Source organism: Pseudophryne corroboree, chromosome 8 (assembly GCF_028390025.1).
Source record: "Pseudophryne corroboree isolate aPseCor3 chromosome 8, aPseCor3.hap2, whole genome shotgun sequence".
Classification (NCBI taxonomy): domain Eukaryota; kingdom Metazoa; phylum Chordata; class Amphibia; order Anura; family Myobatrachidae; genus Pseudophryne; species Pseudophryne corroboree.
The window spans coordinates 71,370,219-71,385,106 of NC_086451.1; the positions used below are offsets into that span (position 1 = coordinate 71,370,219).

The window sequence follows — 14,888 nt, forward strand, 5'->3', positions numbered from 1 at the left end:
AATAGAAGCGTAACCCCAAACACAGCTACCGCCGATAGTCCTGCATGGGTAGGAGGCATAGGCGGGTACCAGGGTAACACACAGCATTGTAGTGTGAGAGCTGCATGGAGAGAGGAGTCCCAAGGAGAGTGGAGCTGCGACATCTCCCTTCACCGTGTCCCCGGAGACTGCCCTCACACAGTCATCTCCACGCCGTATCACAAGAGGGCTCCATCTGCTGGCTGTGGCCGACCAGACTGTGCCTCTTTGCATATGGATGCCCAGGCTCAGCAGGAGAGGGGGGTCAGTACCGCACATAGTGGTGGTGGGCTTTCACCACAAGTAGAGCTGACAAGTAAGGTGTGTAACAGCACCCTCCCAGCACAGCCGCCGCCAATAGCAACCCACCGCTGATGATAGTACTAGCAAGACCTCTTCCCTCCTCCCTGGATGGAGGATTGGTTAATAGGAGCCCCAGTGCATTGCTTTGCCTAGGGGCCTGCACTGCTATTAAGACGGCCCTACCTTTGGGTCATGTATGTCTCCACAGCAGTACATCAACATACTAACTCCAAAGTTAATCCCCACAGCGGCCAGCAGCGTGGCATTATTTCCTGCTGTTGCTAGCTGTCTCTCACAGAAAAGCACCAAGTTCTGTCTCGTGTTCACTTCATACTCTATAGTAGTCATGTGCCTGTCACTTACTCTCCTTTTACCTCCCAGTGATAAACTCCCCGCTCATCTGTCTTGTGTTCCCGCTCAGATTGTAGATCGCCAGCTGGATGTGACCCTGGTGTTCGAAGACGACGTACGGTTTGAGTCCTTTTTCAAGCGAAAGATGATCCGCCTCCTGGATGACATCCGAACGGCTCAGCTGGACTGGGACTTGATGTAAGGGGCCACTTACTACAAAGATACAGCACAATCTACTTTCACTAGTATTGTCGTTAACTTTTCAGTAGATGATAGCTGACCAGTCTCCCTCTTACAGATACATAGGACGTAAACAGGTGACCGCAGATCCTGAGAGGCCGGTGGAGAATGTGTGGAACCTGCTGGAAGCAAATTACTCCTATTGGACCCTTTGTTACATGATCTCCTTGCAGGGGGCCCAGAAACTGCTGAATGCTGACCCCCTTACCAAGATGCTACCTGTAGATGAGTTCCTACCCATTATGGCAGACACACACCCAAAGTAAGTGCCTTGGATATCATATCACTCAATGGGGCAGATGTATTAAGCCTGAAGATGGCATAAGGAAATGAAACCAGTGATCAGTGCAAGGTGATAAACGCACCAGCCAATCAGCTCCTGAAATGACCATTTGCATATTGGAGCTGATTGGCTGGTGCGTTTATCACCTTGCACATATCACTGGTTTATCACTTGCTTATGCCTTCTCCAGGTTTATACATCTGCCCCACTGTCCTTTAGTTTAGTCTTTTTTTCTTATCTTTTTTTATATATTCGCTGTACAGATGTGTCCTCATACACTTAGCGCCATACAAAACAAGGCGCCCGGCTGAGACACTGAGCCGCTCCAAGTCGAGAAGCATGCTGTATTTTTCATTACATGTTGTGTCTTAAGGCCCATACACACTGGTCGATATATCGGCCGTTCTCTTGAACGACCGATATATCGCGGGACCGTCGGCCAGTGTGTCTGGCCGATTCGTCTGTGAACTCCGTCGTTCACAGACGTATCGCGTCGGCCGCGCAGCACAGCCGACGGCCAATATATCTACCGATATATTGGCGCGTCGCTGTGTGTGTACGGGGCGGTCTGCCGACCGCCCGTACACATGCTGCGGCGGTGATTGACAGCTGAACTGGGCGGACGTGTGTACACGCCCACCCAGTTCATGACGTCAGTCCCCGACGGATCGGGCAGTGTGTATGCTCAACACACTGCTCGATCCGTCCATAGATATATCTGCAGATCAATTGATCTGCAGATATATCTATTAGTGTGTACCCAGCTTTAGTCCCATCGCAGACGCAGTAAAAAAGCTGCTCGCAGTGTACCAGAGACGATAGGCTGAGTGCAGGAATTGGTATAACACATGTACAAAGTCGCAGATGACGCACAGTAGAACCTGAAGTCAGGAAAAGCCGCGGCTGCACACATCAGAGCCCTTTTTTATAGAGATTCAGACTCGTTCGCACACAGATGTACAAGAGTTACACACCTCAGTGGTCAGTGTATGCTAGCAATGTAGTTTTGCCGCTTCTAGTTATTTTAATTATGCGAAGAAGACACTCGGAGTGGCCGAGTTTCCTGGGCCCTGGCTAGCTGAGAGGGGCATTGTGGTGCGACTTGAGCCACAGTGTACGAGGACACATCTGTATCTTGGCTTTATTCATTCACCCTGTGGCATTCATCTCTTACTGCTGTGTTCTGTTTTTCTTCACAGCGAGGAATACAAAAGTCATTTTGGCAGTCGGGACCTGAAGGTGTTCTCTGTTCATCCTCTTCTGGTTTACCCCACACATTACACCGGAGAGCCAAGCTGGCTGAGTGACACAGAGACGTCCACCCTCTGGGATGATGACAACGTACGGACAGATTGGAGTGGATCACAGAAGACCCTGAAAGACACGCGGAGGAATGTACCTGTTGGGCTGCGCTCCACATTGCGGGATGAGTTGTGATCTACAGTCCTACGATGAAGAGAAACCTTAGGTGACAAGCAGTCACATACCATGGAGCCTGAATATGGGAATGAAAGAAGAGAGGCGTGGAAGTGCGCGGTTCACAATGTCTCTCTCCTTTTGCGCCTTGTTATCTGTCCTTCATGCAGTCATGTAGATATGGAAAGATATCATATTTTATACCCTTCTGTTGACATTGTTTCCAAAACCTTTTATACAGAACAAACTCTTATTGGACTATCAGACGGTGAACATTTTTCATATCGTTTATGGTGTGTTTTTATTTTAAATTGTCTAAAAGGGAATTTAATGTATTTTTTTTCTACTCTTAAAAACACTATTATATGACAGTTATAACCAGAATGTGTATTTATGAATCGCCAATGAGATTGACTAATGTCTGTCTGTGTCACTTGGTGACGGGTTGTTGGTAACTTGTGCCTTGTTTCTAGCAACACTTTGGGGGTCATTCCGAGTTGATAGCATGCTGCAACTTTTTGCTTGCCGTGCGATCAGATAGATGCCGCCTATGGGGAGGGGTTTTTTGCATAATAAGGGTGCAATGGCTTGTGCCGCCGAGCTATGCAAAAACATTTTGTGCAGTTTCTGAGTAGCTTCTGACTTACTCACCCACTGCGATCTCTTCAGCCTGTCAGGTCCCGGAATTGACGTCAGACACCGCCCTGCAAACACCTCGACACGCCTGCATTCACCTCACCACTCCCTGAAAACGGTCAGTTGACACCCAGATCTGTCTTCTGCCTGTCAATCTTCTAGCATTCGCCGCTGCAAACACTTCTGTCGTTGCTCTGGTCGCTGCCTGGCGACGGACAACGACGCGCATGTGCATTGGGGCCCGTGCGCAGCCGCAGTTCAGACCCGTTCGCACGGCTGCGAAAAAAAGCAGCATGCGAACGGGTCGGAATGACCCCCTTTGTTACTTGTATGGGAATTCAGTTTCCAGCGGGAAATTTGAAATCCGCGTGGTGTGGGGTTTTGCTATTCAATTAAACTAGATAAATCGGGATGCAGTGATTTCTATAGAAATCACTGCATCTTTTTTCTAGCACCTCTAGAGCAAGTCTAATTTTTCCTAAAATCTGTAATTTTAGGAGAAATCGCCAGGACTGGCTCTGGCAGCCAAACACCCTCCCACCCACACGAGGATTAGTTAAGCAATTGGAAGTTGCCAATTACCTTAATTAGGCTGTAATTATCCACCTTCCAAAGCAGTGTCTTCTTCATCCAGCGTCAGGAGCCGGTTCTTCTGCAGCAGCGGTGAGTATGAAGTGTCTATAAGTGAGTGTGTAAGACTCCCGTTGTCAGTGTCATCCACCTCGGAATGCTGAAAACCCTGCAACCATTTCTTTAAATTGGATACCAGTGGTATCAGGAGTGTGCATACTCATTGTAATCCAAAACTGGGCACGAGGTAAGCAAGGTTTTTAACGTCACTAAACCTCGCACACAATTGAATCCCCCCCATGGTGTACATATTTACATATACCTGCCCTTAATTTTTTCCTGGCTGTGGGCATGCTCTGTCTGTACTATAAAAGGGAACTGAACTCCTACACGCAATCAATTAGATTCGGTTGATAGGAAATATAGAAACCGTCATAAAGGAAATGAGTTTAGGCTTTGAAGGTGTTTTATGATCCCTCACAACATCTCTGCCATGCAGTATTGTCTCCATTGATCTGTAGTGGCAATACATGAGTTTAAAGAACAAGTAAAGCCACTATATTAATGCACATCAATGCCTGTTCCTCTCTGGGATGAGTAATACATATAAGAAAAGTGGAGCGTTAGTTCTCAACTAAAGATGTTCATTGCGTGTCACTGCCCTGCAGCAGGTTGCAAAGTTAGGAAGGAGGAACTTCTCTAACTAAGCAGATAGTGTTTGAGTGACAGTTTGGCAGGCTTGCCGTGCAGAAATGCAGAGTGCGGATTGGTGGATTCATACACGGGGCAGGGGCGGTAACATCGAAGCAACTGTGCAAGGTGTGGGAGTAGCTTCTGTAATGGAGTGGGAAGGTTACATTTTACTTTGTAGAAGACATGCAGTAAAGGGATGTAGTTATGTGACCGGCGGTCACAAAACCGACGCCTGCATCCCACCCCCTCAAAATGCCAACAGTCGGCATGCCGACTAACAGGGACTATTCCCACTCGTGGGTGTGCACGACACCCATAGAGTGCGCCCGCCACCGAGCCCACAAAGGGCTTTGTTGCGCTCGCCACCCCCACGTCATTCTAAACCCTGGGATCCCGGTGTCGGTATGGTGACCAGCAGGATCCCAAACGCCGGTTACCTATACCAAACCTGCAGTAAATAATATATTTTCTCTTCACGGCACATATTTCAAATCTAATGATTTTTTGTTCACGTGATTTTAAATAATAATAGTAATAACAATGTACAACTGCAAGCCTTCCCATTGCGTTCGTATTTGTGTGACCCACACGAGGCAGCTCCGCCGCCACAACTTGTATACTCCTTATTGTTCCCTGTATTTACACGTAACACCAGTCGCCCTTCCCTCTAATACGCACAAGTTGTATAGGTAGAACACAGTGATGGCTGCAAAACTTGATTAAACGTATAAATACCATAAATAGGTCTGATGTCTTACTGTGGAGGCAAAAACGCTTCTGGTATAGAACACACGGAAACTCAGCACATTCTCCAAAGAATAAATGGGCTAATTCAGACCTGATCACTGCTGTGCTCTTAGCCCTGCGATCGCCTCTGCCTGATTGACAGGCAGAGGCGGCGGGCCGGCTGCATTTGGCCGCTGTTTAGGGGGGCGGGCCGCGGCGACTGCATTACATCACACGCAGCCGCTGCGACCTGAGCAGCAACGAGTAGCTTGCTGCCAGTGCGCAGGAGCGCACTCTACCAGTACAAAAGCATCACCGCTGTGCGATGCTTTTGTACTTGTGCAACGGGGCAGGCACTGACTAGTCCTGTGCTGGGCGTCTCCCCGCATGTCAGGGAAGCTGATCGTAGATGTGCTAAATTTAGCACATCTACGATCAGGTCTGAATCACCCCCAAAGTAAGCACAGATTGCCTTTAAGGGGCATATTTATAAAAATATGTGGTCTGCACCTAAAAATGAAGATTCCATTATCACCCCAAATTGTGGAAATAAGGAATCTTTTTCATTCAATTTGAATGACCAGGACACAGCTCTGATAAGAGCCCGTCCTGGAGATAAGGAATAATTAAAGCGATCACATCCTTGGTCACTATACTTCTACCCACGTACCCACCCGCAGCTTCTGTGCATGCACAGTTCTCCTGCTACACAGGCACAATGCGGCAAAAGCCGCAATGCCCTCCGGGACGTCCTGGAAAAGGATCGCAATAGTAATGGTAATTAGATAATGCCATCTGAAGATGGCGTTAGCCCACACAGGGAATTCACTATGTATTGGTGACATGATAAGACATTGGGCACTTTTGTTAAACACAGCGGGGTAAATACAATTTGGAGCAATGGACAGGTGATAGAGGTGATTTGTCATTGTGGTGTCATGTAAACACCATCAACGACTCCCAACATTGTGCATTTTATTTTACAGCCTCATAGGAGTGCATATTAAAGTGCACAAATTAAGCCTACTGTATATATGGGATATGTGTGCACTATACATCTCTCATACATCAGGCCAGAACAGAGCAAAGTTACATGATTCCTATCCTAATTGAATTGGTCCCCAACTCATCTAAGAAAACACTCTGCAGAGAAGCTTCTATGTAACTCACACCGAGAATGTTCGTCATAGTAATATTCAATTTCTGTTTTAGAGAGATGCATAAAAACTTACTTTGATCTCTGCTGTAATCATAACAATTAACATAACTGCAGTTTAATTTTTCAAAATACAATGTAACTTTAGTGTACATATACAATATTCTGCTTTTGGCATCTGGCGTACAATGGGGTCTTTTGGTTTATGGATCATAGAACTTCTACTCAGGTTACCAGTTTAGGGGAACAAAAATTAAATCTGAATTTTAGTACGTTGTGGACTGTGTTAAATACATAATTTCCAAGGCGCCCACCCATGGTGCAACTTGGACAGCCAATTAGATTGTTTTAGCCCCATTGTTGGCAAACCATATGGGCACAGAAAAATGGACAACGTCAAACAGAACAATTGGAAGATGCTGTCAGACAATTGCTGTCTCAAAGGGTGTCATTCCGAGTTGATCGCTCGCTAGCTATTTTTTGCAGCGCTGCGATCAGGTCAAAACTCTGCAAAACTGTGCATGCACCGGAATACGCAGGCGCATCATGTGGGTACAAAGCGGATCGGTGCGATGGATTTAACGAAGAATACATTCGCACAGCCGATCACAAGGAGATTGGCAGGAAGAAGGCGTTTATGGGTGTCAACTGAACGTTTTCAGGGAGTGGTTGGAAAAACGCAGGCGTGTCCAAGCGTTTGCAGGGCGGGTGTCTGACGTCAATTCCGGGACCAGACAGGCTGAAGTGATCGCAGCGGCTAAGTAAGTTTAGAGCTACTCAGAAACTGCACAAACCTTTTTGGTACCGCTCGGCTGCACAAGCGTTCGCATCCTTGCAAAGCAAAAATACACTCCCCCATAGATGGCGACTATCTGATCGCAGCGCTGCAAAAAAAAGCGAGCAATCAACTCAGAATGACCCCCCCCCCCCCCCCAATGTGCATACAGTCACTATCTAATTGCACCGATGTAGCTCCATTACATATAGACTCATTTCAGAAAGTGTGTAAACTAGTTTAGATTCGGTGGGAATAGAACAAACTCCTGTAAATTTGCAACAAGAGAACCTTTAAGTATTAGATAAATTGTAGCTTTTGAAAGAACAGCAAGCTCTCTACCCAAGGAAAGAACAACTTTTTTTCCAGTAACATAGATGTCCGTAAAATGCCTAGCAATTTTCTGCTGATATTGGCTGAGTGCAATGGAAACAACATATAAAGAGTAATATGTTATTTATTAAAAAGGGAAGGGGGTGGGGGAAGGTATATATACGTTAGTTCCGAAGAGAGCACCAGCATGAATAGAGTACTATTCTCGTGCCAAACTAATGATACAGATATGGGGGCACGCACAGGATTTTGGTAAATATACAATATTTAGGAACATACTGGAATTTCCACAGCTTGTTTAATGATCGTTGCCCCTTAAAGGTGCGGAATGCCTGCTTATTACAGAATCTATTCAAATTCACTGGGAAATTGATATTGTGAAGAGAATCAGCCATATAACATTTTTTTCTCATTTTTGTTCTGAAGTTGTTGTCATACATCAGAATTGTTGGGAATACACAAATAAAACCTTCAAAAGTGTACTTTTTTTGTCAAAATGTACTGTATATGTATAACAGGACTAGGTGACACATATATAACACTTAATGTCAGCACATGATTCAATACCAAAATAAAATGTTAGCGGAACAGTGACAATATGTGTGCAGTGTATTATATCACTATGGTGACCTTCTTTGTCCTAACAATTGTCAATTATAATTCACTAATAAATGTAACATCTCAGGTTCATAACTTATTAATAAAAAGTTTTATGTGCATAAGTTTTCTTTTTGTGAATGTGCTTTTACAGTAAAGGTGGGTACACACTAGGCGATGTGCTCTGTGAGTGGCGTTGCCTAATGTTTCCCCCTCCCGGGCCAGGTGATTGGCGGCAGTACATACACATTGAGCGATATGTGCGACCATGTCGCTCAGTGACATCGCGCTGTGGCCTTGTCGTGCAGGCAGCTCTTGGACGACAGTCCAAATTGAGCTGCATGCACGACCGATAGCGAGGGTCGTTAATGAGCCGCGGAGGCCGCGCATCGCTCGGCGGCGGTGGCATACACACTTGCCGAGAAAGTAAACGACGTCGCTCAGGAAGGGTGAAAATGAGCGACGTCGTTTACTTTCTCGGCAAGTGTGTATGCACCTTAAGTTGTGTTCATTTAGTTGGGGTGGACAGGTTTGGATATTTAGAAGAAATTAGTGTAGCTCCTGCTATGATTGTGATTGACTGTGATGAAAAGCGCATTGTAAGTATATATGTAATTCATTAAAGATATATATGAATATCAACAATTCAAATAACATAATATTAAAGATTAGGGGGAAGGATAATAAATCTTAGAGAAGGAAGAGAGCATTATTTAAGGATGCAGGCCCTCATTTGAGACCGGTATATGCCAGTGGTTCCCAAACTTTCTTGAATAACAGCACCCTATAGGGAGGGTATTCATATGAAGTCGGAAACTGCCGTCTTGTCGGAAAGACGGCATTTTCCGACTTTTTTAGGTTGGAAAGAGTTCCAACCTATTCAATGCTGGCTCCTTTTTTCCGACAAGTTGGGAATATCGACTTGTCGGAAAGCACGTGGATCGGCCGCTTAAGCCACCAATCCACGTGTTTTGTCGGAAACACGGCCAAATCCGACAGGTTTTGGCCTCGTTTCCGACAATGTCAATCCGACTTTGAAAAAAGATGGATTGGCATTGTCGGGAGCAGCCAAATACTGTCGGATTTGGCCACTCATTGAATACTGAGATGTCGGATCCTTTCACTCGGAAAGGATCCGGCATCTATTGAATACACCCCATAGTGTCAGTATTGTTTTCACATCACCCCAAGGCCCAAAGTTTCATATTGAGAAATTCAGTAACAATTACTACATTAAGTAAATTGTGCTTACTGGTCATCCTAGGGCCAGTTATGGGTTGGTGGGCAGGGTTGCGCCTCGGTTTAGCCACACATTTTATGATTGGCAGCCATCAGTACTGGTTTTACCTATCACATTGATTATAAATATGATTTGGTCCTGGACCACCAACCCTGCAAGAGGCCTGTGGCACCCAGTTTGGGAACCACTGGGATATGCTATGGAATGAATGCTATGGCCTTGGACTGACACTTGAGGGTCCCAGAGCAATAGCACATCAGTATTTGGAGGCCTTGGAACCATTGTATGCTGATACATGAGCTTTACAGATAAATAGTACACCGATTAATTAGGAGCTCCCAGAATAATTGGATGCTGATACTTGGGGGTCCCAGATCAACAGTTCACCGATACTTAGGGGCAGAGCCGGCCTTAGGCATAGGCAAACTAGGCAAATGCCTAGGGCATTTGGTATGCTTAGGGGCACCAGCAGCTTCTGCTGATTAAAATTATATGCGGCATGCCTATATTCTGTGTGTGACTGCGTCTGTATCTGCATACGAAATGCTACGTTACAGTGTATTCCTGGAAATCACTGTAATGTATGCAGATACAGCTGCAGTCGCACACAGAATATAGGCATGCTGCATATCATTTTAATCAGCAGAAGCTGCTTGTGCATCCTTGACACATAGTAATGCAAATAATATGATGCATTTTCATAAACAAAAGGCGCCCGACATTAGCAGAGCTACCAGCTGACTCATGCCAGGCATCTCCGGCAGAACTAGCGGCGGTGCTAGGGGGCACCAGCCAAAATCTTACCTAGGGCATCATATTGGTTAGGGCCGGCTCTGCTTGGGGGATAAGAAGCAACATATGGAGCTCCGAGGGGAACTTGTGCGACAGAACTGGCTGAGGAATACTGACCCCTTGGACTGTTGTATGCGAGAATCCCAATAGATGGTATTGGGCAGGAGCGGATTGGCCATAGGGCTCACCCGGAGGATTCCCGGTAGGCCGATGTCAGTGGGACCTGCTTTGTGTGCCGCCATGTGGACTCACCCACCACATGACAGGTAACCCGCCGCACTCAGTATACTGCATTGTCACAATTCATTCTGTTATTCCATCTCTAAGTACACCAACTCTGCCATCCAGTGATGCTGCCATGGCTACACGGTATGTTATACCTCTTGTGGTGACATGTAGGGCCACTTATAAAAGTTTTACAGGGCCACTTGTAGTTTCAAATCCGCCCCTGTTATTGGGATACATGAAACTTGTAGAGCTGTGCTGGCTTACACTATAGTATGTGTGGCCACTGAAAATGGGAAGACATGAGGCTAGGCCCCTGAGTCACTGGCAGGACACAATGTAAACCAAGGTGGGCCTATGACCTTGCCCCAGAGGTTGGCCATATTGTGTATGTATTTCAATCAGTTCTGTTCCCTCGTATAACTGTGTTACATGAATATTGTGTGATGGTTACCTGTTCTTAAAAGGTGTAGCAAACTGGTGGATAAATAAACTCCTTTTTGTCTGCAAATAGAGTGCAGGTGCCCCAGTATCATAACATCTCACTGTCTCCCAATGATTTAGACGATAACTTTTGCTTTAATGGACAAATCAGAACATTATAAGTATTTCGCAAGTGCTTTATATGGTCCGGATGGATCTGCCAAATTTGAAGCTGTCCCAAATATCATGGAAATGATTGTTTTTGCCGCCATCTGCAAAATGTGGACATATGGAGAGTTGGGGGTTAGGCTTACTTACTGCGCTACCAGTTAACCACTTAACTGGCATGGTCAGATTTCATGCAACTGCGCCGTTCCACCCTGTCCCCCCCGTTTTTGACGAGGAGATCCGTTCTGCAGATGTTTAAATATTTGAAAAGATACTTTTTCAACTTATTAAATAAAATACATTTTAAAAAACAATATTGTTAACGCTATTGAAGGGAAAAATCGTCTGTTAAGTGGTTAAGTAAGCGCTGGATCAGGACACACTTTTGTCAACATAAAGAATGTCAACGTAGTCAAAATATACCAAACCATCCCCAAAGTACTTACCATAGATATTATTTGATTTAAAGGTCTTGACTTGAGTGTCTGAAATCATCTGCTTATTGAGCTTTATGGGGTAAAAGCAAATTAATTTATAGACCAGGGAGTATATTTACTAAAAGTCAATTTGGGTCAATTTCGATAACATTTTTGGTCGATGTTTGATCGATTTTGTATTTCAGGGTCTAAATCTCACATTTACTAACATGATTTTTGCCATTGTTAGAAAAATTAAACAAGTCAAAAATCATCTTTTAGTAAATGTGGGTTTTAGACCCTGAAATACAAAAGCGACCAAACATAGGGGGTAATTCTGAGTTGATCGCAGCAGCAAGTTTGTTAGCAATTGGGCAAAACCATGTGCACTGCAGGGGGGGGCAGATATAACATTTGCAGAGAGAGTTAGATTTGGGTGGGTTATTTTGTTTCTGTGCAGGGTAAATACTGGCTGCTTTATTCTTACACTGCAATCTAGATTCCCGTTTGAACACACCACACCTAAATCTAACTCTCTCTGCACATGTTATATCTGCCCCTCCTGCAGTGCACATGGGCCCTCATTCCGAGTTGTACGCTCGCTAGATGCTTTTAGCAGCATTGCACACTGAAAGGATATGACCTTATATTCTTAACCCTCGATGTGATGGCCTCTTAGACGTCTGGAGTGTGAACTTTTAGCCACAAGGTACATGCACACACAAGCAGTAGAAATTCACACTGTTTTATTATGAGGTTAACAAAAGTATATAAGGCAATGCATATGGGTGTAACTGACAAGTGTAAAAGGGCTCATTGGCTTAGGGGTAGGTTCCTGGGTGGGGTACGTAGGGGTGGTTAATACTTGACATAACATAATTGGATATAGCAGTTGCTAGGCAGATGTTATATACGTTGCATCAGACGGAACTTAACAAAGGATCTTTTAGTAACACACAGAAGTAGAAAAAGCAGGTTTCATCTAGTATAGAGCTGACCTTGGATGCCAGACCCACACAAGCCTGGTATCTGTATGAGAGACAAAGGCATCTAACACAGGGCAGCACGCATCCATTGCAAACACATAAGAGTTCATAAAGCATGTTTTAACCCTTCAATCCCCTCTTAGAATCATGATTATTATATGACATGATTCTTGAGTGAGGCTCCTTTCTTGTTTCTCCAGTTCTTGAGATATTGGACATAATCGTCGGGTCCCTCACTATCAGAGGAGGTGACAGGACTGGTGGTTATGTCATAATACATCAGGGCCTTATCAATGCCTTTGGAGCTAAGTTTCTTTCCACAGGGAATTATACAATAAACTATAATGCCTAAAAGAATTAAAGTTATGAGTATAAATATGCTTATTTGCACAAGAGCCTGTTTCCAATTTTCAAACCACCCAAAATATTGGCTCCATGGGTTATCAATACCTGAATTTTTCTTAAGTTCTATGGATAAGGTTTCTAACTTGTTTATGGCTAAAGTAACCTTACCATTGGGACCAGTGTTGTCAGGAATATATGTACAACAGCCTTCCACCTTACTAATGTAAACACATGTACCGCCTTTTTCTGCTAGGATCATGTCAAGGGCCATTCTATTTTGGAATGTCATTTGGGAAGTGGCTTCTAGCTGTTCAGCTATACCTTTAAGAGCATCTTTGGTATCATTAACAAATCTTTGTTGATTATAATATATATAATTAATCCAGGCTACGTTTTTATTTACAGTTCAATGTATACGTGGGGGTCAAAGCTACCTCCTGGGAGTGCTCTTTTCTTTCGATTAGCAGGAGTATTAGAGGGAGGAGTGGGGTCATCGGTGATCATTAAAAAGGCTGAAAAAAAAACAATTTTCCTGTTCTAGGGGTATATTAAGGGGCACTGTACCTAGGTGGGGCCTAGATTTGCCACAGACATAACAGTTGCTTTTATTGTGTTTGTTAGCACTATACTTCATCCATTCCAACCAAAATTAATGTCAGAGAAACCAGTTTCAATAGCTAGGGTGTCTTCAAAGGTAGGGTTAGTAATAGCCACCATATCTTTAGAAGTGGCAATATGGGGCTTTTAAAGGTTTGTTTTGGGGATATTTGCTATATCTATTTTTTGCAAATGATGGGCCATATTTCCAATCTGCTCCTGTATTCCACCCCACAGCTTCCCAGGAATTACAATTAGATCCATAATATCTAATGTCATAGTACCATTCGTCAGTAACACAAATATATACTGTCTCAGACATTCCTGATTTCCTCCTTTGTTGTATATAATATTTGTCATCAGCAATTTTGGGGAACATAAAATAGTCAAGGATATATGTGGCTACGTGTGTGTTAGAGCAATTATACCACAAGGTGGGGATCCATTTGTTTGTGTGATGTCGACTTCACATATTGTGAGGTGAATGAGGGCCAGTAGGGCTATCGAGATAGTCCCCAGGATAAAGATAGGGGACAGGTTCCTCATCTTCTTCTGTTCTTCTTTCTTCGCTAGGTGGGAGGTCAGGGCTGTCTGCCCCGGTTCGTACCTCACTGGAATCACTTGCTTCCCTCTCTAGGTCTGGTCTAGGAACCTTTTTTTTTACTCGGGATGCATGGATCCAGGTAGGACTTTCCTCTGTCAGGACTGCTGTCCGGGTAACTGCTACGACCTCTGTCTCTGGACCATAGGTGAAGTCTCCTGGGCTCTTGTTCCTGGGGAGCACCTTCACCACGACTCTGTCTCTGACTTTAAAGGGGTGTGTAGGTTCCTGTGGATTCAAAGGGTTTTTACAAACAACCTCATGTTCAATTTCATTCAGTTTTGTTATCAGGGACCTGACATACTCTTCCCTTATAAGTTCTAGATCTCCTTCCTGTATTACTAGTGGTTTCTTAGCCCAGGGTGTAGGAAAAGGGTCTACCCATTAGTATTTCAAAGGGTGAGTATCCTAGAGTTTTCTGTGGGGTATTCAAGATGCTGGTGTTTAGCTTTATTAGGGTTGTTCCTGAGGCAAGTGATGCATCTGCTAAGGCAAGTGATGCATCTGCTAACATACTGGTCCACAAGTGATTTGGCATTAGTAACATAAAAATCATTGGTTAGTAGGAGGAGTGTTGTGGCTTCACCACGGTGACCAACACCACGGCACTGGGCAACGAGCAAAGGGGCACTGGACTGGGGTATACAGGGTTTCCCCTCTTTGCAGATTAATCCTGATTTAGGATTTTTTCTGCAGGATTGGGTAAGTCCAGTCGGAGAGATCAGTATTAGTCGCAGCAGCTTGAAGTTGAGTGAGCAGATGGACGTTGTCAAGGGAGGGACATGCTCTAGTGAGTGCAATGAGTTCTGCAGCTTGCGCGGACTGATAAGGTATTGGTAGGGTTTCCAACACAGTATCAGGGAGGGTGACAATGGCATAGCCAGCCTGGTATGTATTGTCATTGAGCCTACTACAGGAGCCGTCAACAAAAACAATGTCTGCGCCTGGTATGGGAACGGGAGACATGTCAAGTCTGGGAGAAGTTTCAGCTTCAATGG

General features: G+C 44.7%; 1 protein-coding gene across 1 annotated transcript in view; it reads left to right on the top strand.

Moving 5' to 3' along the window:
• Window positions 1-8,222, top strand: part of CERCAM (cerebral endothelial cell adhesion molecule) — a 40,256-nt gene extending 32,034 nt beyond the window's left edge. The window contains exons 10-12 of the mRNA XM_063936626.1: window positions 743-870; window positions 971-1,174; window positions 2,395-8,222. Coding sequence (XP_063792696.1) covers window positions 743-870; window positions 971-1,174; window positions 2,395-2,632 — 570 coding nt within the window. The 3' untranslated portion in view covers window positions 2,633-8,222. The remainder of the gene's footprint in view (window positions 1-742; window positions 871-970; window positions 1,175-2,394) is intronic.
• The last annotated feature ends 6,666 nt before the right edge of the window (window positions 8,223-14,888 follow it).